General features: G+C 50.8%; 1 protein-coding gene across 1 annotated transcript; it reads right to left on the bottom strand.

The window, feature by feature from the left end:
- Window positions 1-959: 959 nt before the first annotated feature.
- LOC311315373 (uncharacterized protein) lies at window positions 960-1,694 on the bottom strand. The gene is made up of 4 exons (XM_084446045.1): window positions 1,656-1,694; window positions 1,404-1,563; window positions 1,221-1,315; window positions 960-1,118 (listed from the first exon to the last, which is right to left on the bottom strand). The coding sequence occupies exons 1-4, from the start codon at window positions 1,656-1,658 to the stop codon at window positions 993-995; spliced, it is 384 nt and encodes a 127-aa protein (XP_084302171.1). The 5' UTR covers window positions 1,659-1,694; the 3' UTR covers window positions 960-992.
- Between the last annotated feature and the right edge of the window lie 16,531 nt (window positions 1,695-18,225).

Genomic DNA, 18,225 nt, shown 5'->3' on the forward strand with positions numbered 1-18,225 from the left:
ACCACAATACAACGGTGTCATGTTTTACCGAAGGAGAAGTGAAGAAGACGGTAGTTATCAGTGGCTAAAGCAGTTAGCTAATCCCTACTAACACACGCAGGTTGCGCAAACGTTCGACATACGGCCGCTATAGGTGACGATTCGTCTGCGCCGCGTGCGGAAATTACGCGGCCATTTACGGAAACGCGAGATCTGCCGTTTAGTAGCCGCTACGTAAGAACGACACGTCATTCCGAAGTTGCGGCCGCGTGCAAAGAACGCACGTGATCACGTGGGCAGGAACCTCCGTTATAAACTCACTTGGCTGACACTAGATTAACAGGTATTTATATGACTTGGTCTGCACGTCTTTTTCGCACGGTGCAAATACGGTGCGGCCGCGTGCAAAAAACGTGGGCAGGAACTTCCGTAATAAACTCACTTGGCTGACACTAGATTTACAGGTATTTATATGACTTGGTCTGCACGTCTTTTTCGCACGGTGCAAATATGGTCACTTACTTACTAAACCCTGACCACTGGCTATATTTAGCATTTGCAGTACCACTGGCTATATTTAGCATTTGCAGTACCACTGGCTATATTTAGCATTTACCAGTACAAAAACGAATTAATGCTACATGGGGATATAGCAGCAAGCATTATGATACAAACCAATATAAGACTGAACAGTTTAGAACATTTTATTACACAAAGTACATTACAAATTAAAAGTATACATATTTACAAGGATGAGGTTTACGGTCTGTCACATTACGCATAGCCAGAAAAGCAAAAAAAAAGCATGTACAAGCTCTGGCTAGCAACCCATTATCTGACAATTGCAAAAGTTCTAAAAACAAAAATGAAACAGTGCGCATTCTGTGGCAGGCAGACCGGGAACAGACCGTTGTATCCCACAAAAAAAAGGTTAAAATTTACAAAAACTATTTACAAAAAAGGCATCCATCCTGGCAGGCTGGAAAGGCAGGTTTAGGGAGACGGGCTGGGGGTCACCCACATCTGAATCGAGGGTCTGGGCAGAAGAGGTCATCCTCATCTGAATACTCCACTGTGGTCAGGGCTGGAGCTGCGGTCAGGGGCTGGGCTGGGGAGGTCAGCTGGGCTGGAGCAGATGCCTAAGGACATAATGAAATGGCTGTAAAAGCAAGTCGCATACGTTCATTGGAAGCGTGCCATGTCACTGGATACGAGAAAATTAACTGCCTGACATCACATACCTTTTTGCATCGAGCAGGGGCATGTTTCAGCATCTCCTGCAGCTGGGCAGACACCTCCGTCACAGTGGTGCTTGGCTTACAGGCCATAACTGCACCTTTTAACCAAAAAGGGAATGGTTTCAATGCACATGGCATGAAGCAAAGACAATGTATTATTTTGCGAAAATATGAACAATCCCTTACGTAATATGACATTGTAGAGGGTCATATTCTTCAGAGGCTTCTTCCCCCTCTTCCCATGGACGCTGTAGACACACCACACTCTGTGTATGGCAATGGCTGACAGCACCCGCCGGACCACATCTGGCAGATCTTTGCCGCCAATGGAACTCAGATATCGTGTCTGCAAAACATAAAGACAATCATTTACTTTTACATTTCCTTAACACTTCTCTGCAAAAATAAGGAACAAAGTTCTGCCTTGAAGTTACTCACCATCTTCCTTTGATGATCCTTGTCCTTCAGCTACTCCTCCAAGACCAGCAGCTCCTCCTCCGTTTTAGCAGGGTGCAGGTCATCCAGTACTGCTCCCCGATAGCTGTCTGCAGACTCGCCGGACAGTCTCTGCTCCAGTCTCTGCTCCAGCCTCATCATTGTCTGTGCCATCTCCCTCAGACTCTGCATGACGCTGGAGAACTGCTGACACATCATCCTCTGGAAGTCTGGATATTAAACACAGATGTGGCTATAAGTAATTGTACGGTCCCATAATGGATATTCAGCTCAAAGTATATCCCTACATGCAGCATGAAGTAGTTCACAAAATTCAGCATACCAGCATCTGCAGAGCCTGATGGCAACCCTGCTGGAGCTGTTGGTCTCACAGGCGATGGCATCAGAGAACTACCTGAAAACCAGAGGATAAAGGGATGAGCAGGAAACTATGGTGCTGGCGGCGTAGTGATTCTGGCATAAGGGGAAGAATCAACTCGACATGAGACATGTCAGACCCTGACCTGGTCTGGCCGGGGTGCTAATCGCTGATGCATGCTGCTCGTGCCTGGACGTCTGAAGGGCTGAAGGGCCTGGGCTCACAGCGCCTTGGCTCAAAGGACCCGGGCGATGAACATCTACTGCCGAGTAGTGAGATGTGAGATGAGCGAATTAGTGAACTGAGTACATGAGTCTTCAGACAGTCCTGAGTTAACTGTAAGTGTGCAAATATGCATAGACATTTCACCAACACAAACATGCATGGATACCTGCATTGATAACTGGCAGAGCAGGCCTTCCGGCTCTGGCACCTGGCATAGCTGGTCTGGTCTGAGTTCTGCCGACCGGCTGCCTGGGCACTGGAACATATAGTAGAGGTAAATTAGCTCAGATTAGTCAACTCAAGTAGTACTCTTTTGGGACTGTTGAATGCACTTTATTATATTACCTTCGTCACTGGAGTCATAGCGTGTGTTGCGCTGTCTCTTCCTTGTGTCTTGGGAGTTAATCCATTGATGACTGCTGCTCAAACACCTTCGCCAAGGCACTGGCTACTTCATAATGCTCTGTGTGTTCCTCAGCAGAGACAGAGGTTGTCATGGCTCCTCTTGATGTGCTTGTGGAGGTAGATCTGGGAGGTATAGGAGAATGGGCACTCAGAGCAGGAGAACACCCAAGTCTTGCACAGCAATGAGAGAGACCATTAAAAAGGATTATCTCACCTGTAGTACAAGTTCAAATATAGAGTGATTATACGTCATTGTAAATGAGAGCTTACTCTCAATTGATTCACGAGGTTAAATAAAGATTGAATGAATATGTAGCTAGTGGGGGGTTACAACCACACAACTGTGGAGAGAGAATGAGACACTTGGTTCCCTCCTCTACTGGTGTTCATGGCCATGGCCACACACCTGGAATACTCCAACCCTGATTTAAAGGCATAAAAGTGGGGAACACATTCTTGAGACGGTTCCTAAAACTGGAGGGAAAAAAAACGGGAAAATGATCTTACCTCTCCTCATCACTCACTTCTGCATGGGGCTGAGCTCTACCCTGTCAGCAGTGAAAATACATGGGATAGCGGCTCAGCACACAGGAGAACTGCACAGAGAGGAAGGAGGAGAGAGAAAACCAACAACAAAAAAGGCAAGAAGGGTTAATAACTGAGCGAATCTTGCAAGTTTGCACTACAGGGAAGCAATTGCTCAATTTCCCTGATATTGTGGCGTCACTGGCGTCAGTGATGCGTCTTATGAATCTCACATGTCTACCGCTAACTCAATATCAATATTCCCATTTGTTTATCCCGTCTATGGAAACGTATGTGCATTTGTACTTACGTGTGCCTGCCTATATTGATGATCAGGTGTTTCTCCACCTAAGGGCTGGCCAGACAGAACCATCAGAGACCATTGGGCTGAGCTGAGGAGAGAGCGACATGTTAGAGTGTATGTGTGCATATGTATATGGTGCTCTTCTGTTAATACTCATGAGGGCATTCAACTGAACAAGACTCACAGAGCCTGTGGTGCTGTCCCAGGACTGCCCCTGGCCACGCCTGTCCCCGTCTTAGCGCCTCTTCCTGCCCCGCTCACCTGCTTCTTGCTCAGTTCAAACAAGAACTGGGAGGTTGGCAACTGAGAGCATGGGAGGGGAGAGAGGGAGAGAGAGAGAGAAAGTGGGTGGGTGACCCTCTCGTTGGCTGACATGCACACTCCACAGGACCACGTGCCAAAAGCCAAGATGGCTGCTATAACAAATCCTGCTAGCTAGCCTAGCTCCGTTGTTGGGGCTTCTAGTATTCTGTTAACGTTAAAATCGGAAAAATGAATGCCTAAAAACAAACACATACTAACGGTGTCGTGGGTTAATGCGAAATCAATGAGTAAGCTAATTATCGCATTTTATTCCAAGCGATGAAACAGTACGAACGTGCAGGAGCTCGCGCGAGCCTGCTAGACTCCACCATTGCCCATAATTAGGAAACAATGGCCCACGACAACACTTCATAAAAGTTATAGTGTACACAACTGAAATATTCTCACGTTGCCAAGCCAACATTATAATTTAAGCTACAATTACACAAAAGCTAAAGTTATAATAATTGCAACAGAGTAATTTTACGTAGGCTACTTAGCTAGCCATGTACAGAAAAAGGCTAATCACGTTAGCTGGCTAGCTAGTTAGCTAACATTGGAAAGAGAGCATCTGCAGATAGAGAATCATTACAAAAGGGTAGCTTGCACATAACGTTGGTGTTTTATCTGGGACGATACCAAAATACATAGTATGTATGTATACATACTAATGTATACATTGAAATTGAGATACTTACAGGATCTGTGTTGTCGCGGGGTCTTTCTCCATCGTTTCAAACGGCGGAAGTTTCACCCGTCCTCGTTCTTCTTCTTCTTCGCTGGGTTTAGTGGCGGATCGCAAACAAGTTTAATGTGCATACAGCCACCTACTGGCACAGAGTGTGTAACTTGTTTGTCTAGTTCTTAAATTGTGTCACCTAAGAAAGTAGCCCAATGCCTTGCATTCTACGTTCACTGCTCAGCGTTCATGCTCACATTTAGGTTGCAAAATTAGGACTTTATTCATAGGCATATTTTTTATCTTTATTTTTATTAGGCCTAGACTGCAAATCTTTAGTGTTAATATTAACTGTAAATGAGAAATTACACACAAAACAGACATGCAGGATTTCTCCTCAGTATTACAATTCTGTAACTGTATGACTTCAAAATGTATTTTAAAACCTAAGTAATTTACAAATGTTCTGACCCACTGTGACACATTTCCAATAAAGTCAGATTGGGACTGTGATGTAACCACATTGTCACGTTATTTAATTACATCGTAGTTACGGATTTAAGCAGCAGTGGCGGCTACGTTCCCTTACAGTGTCCTTGAGGACGGCTATTTTGGTTATTTTGCGACTGAAAAGGCAAGTGTCAGCTAGGTGTCAGCTAGGTCCGCTGCTGGTGACGTCGCAAAGTTACCACAATTACACCAATGTGTCCCGTCAGTTTTACGTACTGTGTTAGTAGGGATGTTAAGATCATTCCTGTAGCTGCTTTGCTGCTAATGCGAGTTGGTCTCCGTTCCTGCCCGAAAAACAGAAGTTGAACTAATAGCATCAAAATCAAAATAGCTACAGGAATCATCGTTGTAAAGTTAGCTATCTGCTTTTTAGCCACCGACAGCTATACCGTTAATATTATGGAAGCTGCTGTCATGAGCTAACTTGCTATCACGGTCTTATCGTGCAGCTTCACAGCCTGCTATTAGCAGACAGTACTAAAGTTGACAAAATCACACTTGCACATCATTAGAATTCCAACCATTTATATGGGATTTATCATTCAACTAAACATGGAAACTGAATACTACCTGATATTTCAACCTGCTGCCAACAGCGATCGGCGCGTCTGCTTGTTTGCGTCATGAATATCTTACGCAGTGACATTCCATGTAGTGTCCCAAAACTGTTAAATCATTCCCCATGTAGTTCACTATGAGTCGCACTCAATACATCCATGGTAGCACTACATAGGGAATAGGGAGTGAGTGAACCATTTCAAACACATCTCTGGTCAGCTCCGTTAGCGATCTTACTCGTCCTGATGCCATGTTCCATATGAGAACACTCAGTTAGCCTAATGTATTAAACTTCTACTTGTCCCGATAGTTAACAGATATAGACCCGGCGACATTTACAGAGATAGAAACTATAAATAGATAGGATTTGTTCGTAATAATTAAATTACAACCAGACAGAGAACAAGGAGTGAGAACGGTAGGCTCATCTAATGTGCGAGATGAGCTACAGCAATGGGTCAATGAGTAGTATTACTGCGCCCCTATTGGCGTGCGAGCGGTGGTGCGGAATGCCGTAAAGCGCCTGTTAGAATACCGCGGGTCAAGTTACATTCTTATCTTCTCACATCTGTATGTTGTTTTGGTTCTCTTTACCTGTGTATTAATCTCTTACTGCACTGCACTTTGCATTGCATCGCACTTTGTATGTCATTGCACTTGTACTTTGCTTATTGTTTTCAATCTGCCTTTTTAATCCCTGTGCAGCACTCTGTGCATCCTTGCTGTAAAGAGCGCTATACAAATAAAGTTTTACTTACTTACTTACTTACTTACAGCACTCACCTTTTTCTGACTTGATCATAGCCCACAGCTGTGGAGAGAGGAAACCACACTATTACTTCATCATAGTCCCATGCATGTAATACATATCCATTGCAGCCATTGCTGAAACTGGATGTTCAGACTGAAATAAGACTTAAGTGTGGCCTACAGGCCTATCTGAACCTTTCATACTGGTGTGGAAGATCCAAGTGGGAACTACAACACAATACAGTTAACAGACGGTGTGCCCTTTACAAAATGCACTGAAAGGGTTGTGGTACAGTATACATAAGGTTGTTGGTTAAAATCCCAGAGCCAATTTCATGGTATCACATTCAGCAAATACAACACAACCCCAGGATATGCTGCACTATGGCTGAAGACCAAAACTTGAATATAGCTGATTAGAAGACTATGACAGGACAGAAAGACGAGGTGAGGTCCCAAGATGAGTCAAACACCAGTCTCCATATAGAGCTCTGCATGCATGCACGATGGGCAACACCAAGACACTACTGTATGTGCATCAATGGTCAATACAGGCAGGCGTGATGGAGTTAACATGTCAGTGTAATCAAGTGATGGATAAGATACTGCGCTGTCTCCTTTCTCCTGATTTGGTCAACATGTTGTGGAATACAGAAACGGATAGCCTCCTCAAGTCCTACAAATTATATTAATGTATTTTTGTGCGTTGGCTGTAAGCCAGCGCACCTAGAAGAGCCAATGTCGGATTGTAAGTATGTCCTGGCGGGGTTGTAAGTATGTCCTGGCGGGGTTGTAAGTATGTCCTGGCGTTGTTGACCTGCAATTCTATGTCGCTACTTCAAGAGGCAGTGGTCCCAGAACATGAAAACAAAAAGACTCCACAGATATCCCAGGTCAGCGGTGGCCGAGTGGATAGTGCTCTGCCTAGCACCGCAAAGATTGTGAGAAAGACTAGTATTTTATATACCATCAAGATGTCTGGCTGTTGCGTCTACGGGTGTACAAATCGGCGCTCTAGTGGCAAACTTTATTAGTTTCAAGAGGAAACCGGCCTTTTCAGAACTGGAGTTGCCTGTGACTACAAGCCATTAAGCATTTGCGGTGCCCATTTTATATCAGGTAAGTTATTTTGACTACTTGGTTTCACTGGAATATCTGGTTGAAATGTAGAGTAATATCTTAATTAAACAGTAACCCATAACCTGGCTGCAGGCTAAGCTGAAGCTAAGTTCAGGAAATGAAGCCTAATGATAGCTAGCTAATGTTAGCTAGTGCTAGCTAACACGCTAGCTAGTGTTAGCTAGCTAACTCAAGGCCCGGGGAGTCGGAGATAGCTAACGGCTAGCAAAACAAATGGCGAGTCCTGCTTTGCAGCTTTATGCATTTCAGAATGATCATGTTGGCAATGTGTGTGAATGTGCTGCCATGTGAGAGATAAGGACCTGTTATTCAACATGTTTTTGAATGATTTTTCACGGTGCCCACTCGGGCTGGGTATCATTTCAAAAATTACGATACCAGAATCAATACCAGTACCCTTAAAGGACAATGCTCGTTTTTGACAACCTGGACCTTATTTACGACATATTATAAGACGTTTGACTCACCGAGATCACTTTGGTGTAGTTCGGCGGCATGTAGAAGAAATTTAAAATCCAGCGCGAGCCAGTATATCCATGTAATGGCGGTGGTCGGGGCACTTAGAATGCAGTTTCTAAAAATCTATTTTCTGCCGCGAAACGGTTGTTTTCATCAATCTGTCTTGATGAATCGCTTGTCAGGGGCCGGAACGCGGACCCTGGACCCGTGTAGTGAGACCCCCGGACAGAACAGGCAGACAGAGGGGAGTGGTTGGCACTTGGCCGTTTAATAAATAATAAAATGGGGAGAACTGGTGCCACAACAAAATGGGGGAGGTGCAAACCAATGGGGGGTATGTATGGATGCGTGTGTGTGGTATGTACATGAGATGGGGAAACAAAGAGGGGTGTGTGGGTGCGGTGTGTGTGGTATGGGTATCAGCCGGAATGTGTTTGTGTATGTGCTGCGAGGCCCTACGAGAGGTGGAGGGAAGGGTCCGGGAACTCTGGCGGTCTCCGGTGGTGAGAGGAGGCGGAGCGGCGGCAGGCCCGCGGAGCTAGGGAGGTCCAGGAGGCGTGCGGGGAGCGGAGTCCGGGAGGGGAGAGTCGAGGGCAGGAAGCGAATGGGAAACGCGGCGCGGAGGCCGGGAGGACGCGGGGGCCGGAGAGGCGCGAGGACGCTGGACCTTCCGGGGGGAACAAAAGAGAGAACACAACACAGGGAAAACAAATGGTTAGTCGATAAGCAAACTTTCGTAATAGATCAGGGCGATAGCCGGCTCGTCTGATTACCCTATGAGGGCTAGAAACGTCTGAGCCCCGAGCGATGGTTCCAGCGTCCTCTTGTAGTGGCTCCGCTAACAGGCAACAGCTGCAACGAGTTGGTCGGTGATTGCTGCTGCTGCTGCCGGGCGGAGCCGGCCTCTCCGGCAAGGGGTGGAGTCCGCGTCCTCGAAGCGTGTGCCTCACTGCCCCTACGACTCGACTCCCGGACTGGACCAAAAGACCGAGCCGGGCCCACAACAGGACCCCCCCCCCCGACGGGAGACACCGGGCGACCCGATGGCGTCAGGGTGGGCCCGGTAGAACTCCCTAAGGAGGGCAGGGTCCGCCAGGTAGGAGCGTGGGACCCAGCTCCGGTCCTCGGGCCCGTACCCCACCCAGTCCACTAGGTATTGGTACCCCCGGCCCCGACGGCGGACGGCAAGGAGGCGATTGACCTCCCACACCATGTCACCCCCGTCGAGGACCCGAGGCGGAGGGGGCACCTGGGCAGGCTGAGACAGGGCACTGGCGGCTACCGGTTTCAGCAGGGACACGTGGAAGACGGGGTGGACTCTGAGGGATGGAGGGAGGATGAGGCGAACCGCGGCAGGGTTAACGATGCGGTCGACGGTGTAGGGACCGACGTAGCGGGGGGCCAACTTGCGGGACGTGAGGGGGAGAGGGAGATCCCAGGCGAGGAGCCAGACCCTCTGCCCCGGCCGGTAGGTGGGCGCTGGTGACCTCCGCCGGTTGGCGTAGCGCTCTGACCGCTCGGTGGCCCGCAGCAGAGCGGCCCGGGCGGTTCTCCAGACGCGGCGGCACCGGCGTAGGTGGGCCCGGGTGGAGGGCACCGAGATCTCAGCCTCCTGACTAGGGAACAGGGGGGGTTGGTAGCCCAGGGACACAAGAAAGGGGGATAGACCGGTAGCCGCGCTCACCATGGAGTTCAGGGAGTATTCCACCCAGGGGAGGTATTTGGCCCAGGAGGCGGGGTTGCTGGTGGTGACGCAACGTAGGGCCGCCTCCAGGGCCTGGTTGGCCCGCTCCGCCTGCCCGTTGGACTGGGGGTGATACCCGGAGGAGAGACTGACCGTGGCCCCAATCCCACGGCAGAAGGATCGCCACACCTGTGAGACGAACTGGGGACCACGGTCAGACACAATGTCCTGGGGGATCCCATGGAGCCCGCACTACGTGGAGGACCAATAGCTCCGCAGTCTCAGCCGCCGAGGGGAGTTTGGGCAGCGGCACGAAGTGGACGGCCTTGGAGAACCGGTCGACCACGGTCAGGATGGTATCATTGCCCTGGGAGATGGGAAGGCCGGTGACGAAGTCCAGGGCAATGTGAGACCATGGTCGACCGGGGATAGGCAGCGGGTGGAGGAGGCCCGCAGGGGGACGATGGGTGGCCTTACTCCGTGCGCAGGTCTCACACGCTGCCACAAACTCCCTGACATCCGCCTCCAGGGAGGGCCACCAGAACCGCCGGCGGATGAACTCCACAGTCCGCGTGGCGCCGGGGTGACAGGCAAACCGGCTGGAGTGCCCCCACACCAGCACCCGGCTTCGGACCGTGGAGGGAACAAAGAGGCGGTTGCGGGGACCGCCGCCGGGGTCAGGCTGGGTGCGCTGGGCCTGTCTAACCGCCGATTCGACCCCCCATGTGACAACACCCACCACCCGGGCGGGGGGTAGGATGGTGTCGGGGACCTCTGGCGCGTCAGGGGAGCCCTCGGGGAAGCAACGGGAGAGGGCGTCCGCCTTAACGTTGGCCGAACCCGGGCGGTAGGTGAGGGTGAAGTCGAACCTGTTGAAAAACAAGGCCCAGCGCGCCTGACGGGGACCAAGCCTCTTAGCCGTCCGGATGTAGGTCAGATTCTTGTGATCTGACCACACCACGAACGGCTGCTTGGCCCCCTCCAGCCAGTGCCTCCACTCCTCCAAGGCGGCGTGCACCGCCAGCAGCTCCCTGTTGCCGATGTCATAGTTCCTCTCCGCGGGGGTGAACCGCCGGGAGAAGAAGGCACAGGGGTGTACGCGCTGGTCCCCCGCCGACCGCTGGGAGAGGACGGCCCCAATGCCCCCGTCCGACGCGTCGACCTCCACGAGGAACTGACGGTCGGGGTCGGGCAGAGAGAGCACCGGAGCCGTCGTGAACCGCTCTTTCAGGGCCGAGAAGGCGGTCTCCGCCTCCGGGGACCAGGAGAAGGGGCGGAGAGTGGAGGTCAGTGCCGTGAGGGGGGCAGCGACCCGGCTGAAGCCTCGGATGAACCGGCGGTAAAAGTTGGCAAAACCGAGAAACCGCCGGAGCTGAGTGCGGTCAGCGGGTCGCGCCCACTCCTCGACCGCACGCACCTTTTTGGGGTCAGCGCGCACCTGCCCCTTCTCCACGATGTGACCCAGGTACTCCACGGAGGCGGCGTGGAACACGCACTTCTCGGCCTTCACGAAGAGCCGGTTCTCCAGCAGCCGTTGCAGGACCAGGCGGACATGCTGGCGGTGCTCCACCTCGGAACGGGAGAACACAAGGATGTCGTCAAGGTATACCACCACAAAGGTATTGAGCATGTCCCTGAGCACATCATTGACCAGAGCCTGGAAGACGGCCGGGGCGTTGGTGAGGCCAAAGGGCATGACGAGGTACTCGAAATGCCCTAGGTGGGTGTTAAAGGCCGTCTTCCACTCATCCCCCTCCCTAACCCGCACCAGGTGGTAAGCATTCCTAAGGTCGAGCTTGGTGAACACAGTGGCGTGCGAGAGTGGCTCGAATGTGGAGTTAAGTAAGGGGAGTGGATACTTGTTCTTGATAGTGATGTCGTTTAGGGCGCGGAAATCAATACAGGGCCTCAGGCTGCCATCCTTCTTTTTCACAAAAAAGAAGCCCGCCGCGACCGGGGAAGACGATGGTCTTACGATGCCTGAGGCTAGGGACTCAGCGATATAGCTGCGCATAGCCTCCTTCTCAGGGACGGACAGGTTATATAACCTGCCGACAGGGAGGGGGGCCCCCGGGAGGAGGTCTATGGCGCAGTCATATGGCCGGTGAGGGGGAAGTGAAAGCGCGCTCTCCTTGCTAAACACGGCTGCCAAATCGTGATAGCAGGAGGGCACGCCCGTGAGAACCGGGGCCGCAGGCACAGAACCGGAACCGCTGGGCGGAGAGGGGGCAGAGCGAAGGCAGTTGGCGTGGCAGGCCACGCCCCACCCCAAGATCCGCCCAGAGGCCCAGGATACATGGGGTTCATGCCTGGCAAACCACGGTCGGCCCAACACCAGGGGTGAAGTGGGAGCGTGCGTAACCATAAACCTAATCTGTTCACTGTGATTACCGGATATGGTGAGGGTGAGGGAGGTCGTGGTGTGTGTAATGCGCCCCAGGGAGTGCCCGTCTAGTGCCTGAGCCGTGAGAGGGCGCTCGAGGGGAACGAGAGGGAGGCCTGCTTGGCGAGCCAAGGTGACATCAATCAGGCTCTCGTCCGCCCCCGAGTCGAGTAACGCACCAACAGAGAGAGAGTCCTTACCCCAAGTGAGTGTAACCGGAAACAGATGGCTTGGCTCTTGTGCACCCCGTGGGAGGTTGATAAGGCTCACTAGTACTCCCTTACCTAGTGAGCCTGGTCTTTTGGCCGCGTGGGACATGCTCGGATCAGATGTCCTGGTCTCCCGCAGTAGAGGCACAGGCGGTCCCGCATCCTCTGCTCCCGCTCCTCCTGGGACAGCCGGGACCGGCCCAGCTGCATGGGCTCCTCCTCCTCACGCGAGGTGGAGGAGAAATGACCTGGAGACGGGGCGAGAGGAGGGGGGGCGCTCTCCCGACGACCGCTGCTGCTGCTGCCACTGGGTGAGCCTCCGGGAGGGGGTCTGGGGGGCCCCCCAGGGCGCTGGGCGCGCTCCACGCGGCGTTCCCGGAGCCGCTCATCCATCAGCAGCGCAAGGGAGACCAGTGCAGCGAAAGAGGTAGGCCGGTCCCGGATGATGAGGTCCTTGATGGCCTCGCTCAGGCCCCTCCTATACGCACTCCGGAGTGCGGTGTCGTCCCATCCGCTGTCCGCTGCCAGGATGCGGAACTCCAGCGTGTAATCTGCCACCGACCGAGTCCCCTGGGCGATGGGGTGGAGGCGGCTGGCAGCATCCGGCCCATCGGCGGGGTGGTCAAACACCAGGCGGAACTCAGTGATAAACGCCTGGTAGTCCACCGAGAGCCGGGAGCCACTGCCAGCCGCCGCAATGGCCCAGCGGAGGGCCCGGTCGGTGAGCAGAGACATCACGAGGGCAATCCTGGCCTCCCCAGAACCGTAGCGGGAGGGCTGGTGGCGGAACAGGAGCTCGCACTGGCCGAGGAACCCCTGACACAGCTCGAACTCCCCTCCGAACGGCCTGGGGCAGGGAAGGTTGGGTTCGCAGCGGGGATCAGGGGGAGTGGCCTGAGCGTGAGGGGGAGCCGCGGGACTGGGCTCGGGGCGGTCAGCCACGGGAGGGGAACCGTCAGCCGCTGGAGGCGTGGGGAAGGCGAGCGGCTGGTTGACCGACCGGGCGAGGGCGGCCACCTGGCCGGCGAGGGAGGCTAGGGCCTCCGTGGTGGCCCTGGAGGACCCACGGAGGGACCCAATCTCCCCGGTAACCTGGCTGAACGCCCTGGTTAGCTCCGCATTAAGGGAAGCCAGCTGGGTAGTGTGGGCGGAAACTACTGAGTGGATCAGCGGCGGTATGTGGGGAGGGGGCGGGGATCCGCCTGCCTGCCCAGGAGTCTCACTTGGGTCCGACATGGCTCAGACGTTCTGTCAGGGGCCGGAACGCGGACCCTGGACCCGTGTAGTGAGACCCCCGGACAGAACAGGCAGACAGAGGGGAGTGGTTGGCACTTGGCCGTTTAATAAATAATAAAATGGGGAGAACTGGTGCCACAACAAAATGGGGGAGGTGCAAACCAATGGGGGGTATGTATGGATGCGTGTGTGTGGTATGTACATGAGATGGGGAAACAAAGAGGGGTGTGTGGGTGCGGTGTGTGTGGTATGGGTATCAGCCGGAATGTGTTTGTGTATGTGCTGCGAGGCCCTACGAGAGGTGGAGGGAAGGGTCCGGGAACTCTGGCGGTCTCCGGTGGTGAGAGGAGGCGGAGCGGCGGCAGGCCCGCGGAGCTAGGGAGGTCCAGGAGGCGTGCGGGGAGCGGAGTCCGGGAGGGGAGAGTCGAGGGCAGGAAGCGAATGGGAAACGCGGCGCGGAGGCCGGGAGGACGCGGGGGCCGGAGAGGCGCGAGGACGCTGGACCTTCCGGGGGGAACAAAAGAGAGAACACAACACAGGGAAAACAAATGGTTAGTCGATAAGCAAACTTTCGTAATAGATCAGGGCGATAGCCGGCTCGTCTGATTACCCTATGAGGGCTAGAAACGTCTGAGCCCCGAGCGATGGTTCCAGCGTCCTCTTGTAGTGGCTCCGCTAACAGGCAACAGCTGCAACGAGTTGGTCGGTGATTGCTGCTGCTGCTGCCGGGCGGAGCCGGCCTCTCCGGCAAGGGGTGGAGTCCGCGTCCTCGAAGCGTGTGCCTCACTGCCCCTACGACTCGACTCCCGGACTGGACCCAAAGACCGAGCCGGGCCCACAACATCGCTAGTTGTGCTTACATAGAGCATAGGCCTGTTGTGTTGTTTTTCACATGCCTCTGTAATATGATCTTTAGAAACGTCTTTAGACACCAAATAGCTTCCTCACTTGCTCCAGCACGCATGCGCACAGCGTGCTGGAGCAACGATTGCGCGCTGTGCGAATGCGTGCTGGAGCAAGTGAGGAAGCTATTTCGTTTCGAAAGACGTTTCTAAAGATCATGGCATGTGAAAACCACAACAGGCCTATGCTCTATGTAAGCACAACTAGCGACAACAAGAGGCAGTAGTCCCAGCACGGCAAAATCAAGAAGGACACCAAAATCAACCCACCGATCTCCTCTGCACAAGTATAGTAGTGGTGAGAGCATTGGACTCTGGAGACTGGGGTTAAAGACCCGGTGGGGATGACTTTATGGGACTATACCCCAAAACTCCACATGTTCATCCTTTCTCTCCAACCTTTACCCCTTGCCTTATAGATCAGATCCTGTCCCAACCCCAACCCATATTCTAACCCCAACCCACACTAGGGACTGGAAGAAGGACACCAAAACCCACCCACCTCTTTTATTGGTGAGTGCTACCATGCATCTTTGATGTCCTTTTTGATGTTATCGATTTTGTTTGTAAACTATCTGGCATTTATTTCTTAGAGGGCCTGCCCTGTGAACCCCCCCCCCCCAGGCCACAGTAGAGTGGAGCGTCACCGGTCGGTGGGCTAGTCAGTTTTCCCCTCCTGCACTGCATGTCTACACCCCGTTTGCTGTGGTTGAAGTAAGGTTGCCGTGCCTTGCTGTTCCTTCACTAGTGTGCGTGTGAAGTATTGCACCCCCCTGGGCTCAGCCCTCTTAGTCTACCCCCGACATTGGTGGCTCACCCTCTACTAGGCTCGCCAACCCCCCCTAGCCCTCAGGTGCTCAGGCCTGTTAGTACTGTTAGTGTAATATTAATAAAGTTGTTCCCCTTTTTTATAACTTGTAATAAACATTTTACCCTGATTTAGAGGTTAGAGTAAATAAACTTTTGTGCTCTTTGTTGGAAACACGTCTCTGGCTGTCAATGGTTGAACTTGTGTGTCACTGTAGTCCCGAGGACCTCACCTCCTGTATAAAAAAAGGTGGCGTTGTCGAGCTTATCCCCTGGTTACACAAAGTCAATTAGCAGCATCCAAAGCTTAAAACACCATGTTAGGGAACATATATTTATTAGATATATGGCGCTTTCAAAACCCAGGTACCAAAGATTATACTTGTTTTTCAGCCTACCACAAATCACACTCAAGAATAGATTATGTCCTACTCTCCCGGAATTTGAAGGACTGTGCAGAACCCTTGGCTGGGATGAGAATCAGCAGAGGCCATGGTTCTCAGCAGGAAACCGGTGGCCTGTCCGCTCCGAGTAGGAAATGAGTCCTTACCCCAAGTGAAGGAGTTCAAGTATCTGGGGGTCTTGTTCATGAGTGAGGGAACCATGGAGAGGGAGTTTGGCCGGAGAATCGGAGCAGCTGGTGCGGTTCTGCAGTCGCTTTACCGCACTGTTGTGACGAAAAGAGAGCTGAGCCAAAAGGCAAAGCTCTCGATCTACCGGTCTATCTTCGTCCTCACCCTCACCTATGGTCATGAAGGATGGGTCATGACCGAAAGAACGAGATCACGGATACAAGCGGCCGAAATGAGTTTTCTCCGGAGGGTGGCTGGTGTCTCCCTGAGAGATCGGGTGAGAAGTTCTGGAGCTAAAAATGCAAAATTAGCTGGTCAAAAGTTAGTGCGTCGCCATACGTTTCAATGGGGAGCGCAGTTGCTGAACAAATCGTCATAACGCGAAAACTATAAATTGCACAGCTTAGATAATTACATTGTAAGAATCAGCACAGTTGTGTGAACATTTCGATGTATAATATGTGTATACAAACTGTTAAAACTAGGAGTGCCAGCAGTTTACAAAATGTGTGAATAGTTTCAAAGTAACAGCTGCCACCACTCTAAAAACATCAAGTTACTGAACATTCCACCAGCAATTTCAATGGTACAAAAATTACAGGCAGAACTGGTTGATGCTGCCAGGGAAAGGGATGTCTGGGGCCCCCTGCTGGAACTGCTGCCTCCGCGACCCGACCCCGGATAAGCGGAGGAAGATGGATGGATGGATTGACAAAAATTACTATTAAAAGTTAAATTACTAAAAAACTATCAAAAATATCAAAAATCTGAATAAGTCTGGGAAACAGCTAAACATCATGAACATTTTAAAGTTTGAATGAAGTTTCTAGCACAAAGTATGAAGAAGTAGTTAAGGGCCAAAAAACTGGGGAGCACAATAAGTAAGAAAGAAAGAAATAGTGGGAATATTACAAGTTGGGCTAGCTTCTACCACCTAATAAAACGCCTAGATGGAGGTTTAATATGACACTATTACAGGACATTCATTACTCAATTTAGAGAGGGCCTTCTTGAATTTTTAGAATGCAACATAGGCTCAGTAGAAGACAATAGATATACTTGGATGGCGACCAACGGGTTTATTAGGAATTTTACATCATCTTACGCATCTCAACTTAAGAAGGAAAGGAATCATAGGATATGTACATTAGAAGAGGTATGTCGATCATTGGAGAAACAATTCGAAAACAGATATTCTGATCCAGTGTACAGGGAGCTGAAATTGTCCAGAACGGAAATTAATGACCTACTGAGAAGATGGGCAGAGTTTATTATGCATACTGTAGGGTTAGGCAGAACTACTATTTCAATGGGAGCAGGCCCAGCAGACTTCTAGCCCTGAAATTAAAGCAATCAGAGTCCCGAGCATCGATAGATATGATAAGGTCAGACACCAAAGGGCTGGTCTCACACCTGAAGGAGATCAATACTACATTCTACTCCTTTTATAAAAATTATATAAATCAACTCAAAATTTTGACCATGGGAAATGCAAACACTTCTTAGACAACCTGGGTCTTCCCACCTTGAACGAACAGGAAGCATTAGATCTGAGTTGACCTCTATCTTTAGAGGAACTAGAAGCTACACTAAAATTAATGACGAAAGGGAAGTCACCAGGGCCAAAGGGCATCCCTCCGGAGCTATTACTACATTTCTGGTATCTCTTGGGGCCAGTGCTGCTCAGCTTCATTATATCGGCAATTGAAGGAGGCTCTTTTCTGGACCACAGTAACAGCACCCTGATAACACTGATTCCTAAAAAAGGGAAGGACCATACAGAATGCACCAATTATAGCCCGATATCCCTAATTACTCCCTAAGCACTACTTTTTGATTCCAAGACAAATTTCTCCTTCGGGAGACAAATAAATCCAAACCTTGAACCTTGATCATCTAGACCAGAGCATTTTGAATCATAATTTTGTGCATGTAAATACTGAACTCTAAGTAAACACAAACTGAATTGTATGAGGTGCCAGGTGCCTCAACAATGAAAGCAATTCAACTCAATAATGTTAAGTTAACTGAATTAAAAATGATGTGTTTTTACCAGAGAGCAGGCTAGCCATACAGTGCAGGGTTAGAAATGGAGGGCCGGGCCCCAGGGAGTTCTTGATGGTGAAATTATCTGTGTATTTCTCCAGGGGGGGTCATCATGTACGTATCAATCAAACTATGCTCATTAAATGAACTCCAACATCTGAGCTTTTAACTTGTATAAAATATGATTAATAATATTTACATTTTATCCCTTGTGAACTTTTTTTGTTTTTTTCTTTTAAACTATATATCCTGCTATCTAAATGATTTTTAGCTGACATCTAAATAAATGAATTTAGCCAGGGCTACAGAAGTTACAAATGTACAAATTACACGATAAGTACAATGGTAATACATTATAAAATAAGGGTAAGAAAGATAGATATCAGTCTGGATGGATTATGTACATGTTATATATGGATATGAATAAAGAAATGAATAACCTGGGGATGGGGTATGGGTGTGTTGTGTACATGCTATAGCTTAAATAAATAATCCTG

The sequence above is a fragment of the Borostomias antarcticus genome (genome assembly GCF_949987555.1).
Source record: "Borostomias antarcticus genome assembly, chromosome: 11".
Lineage (NCBI taxonomy): Eukaryota > Metazoa > Chordata > Actinopteri > Stomiiformes > Stomiidae > Borostomias > Borostomias antarcticus.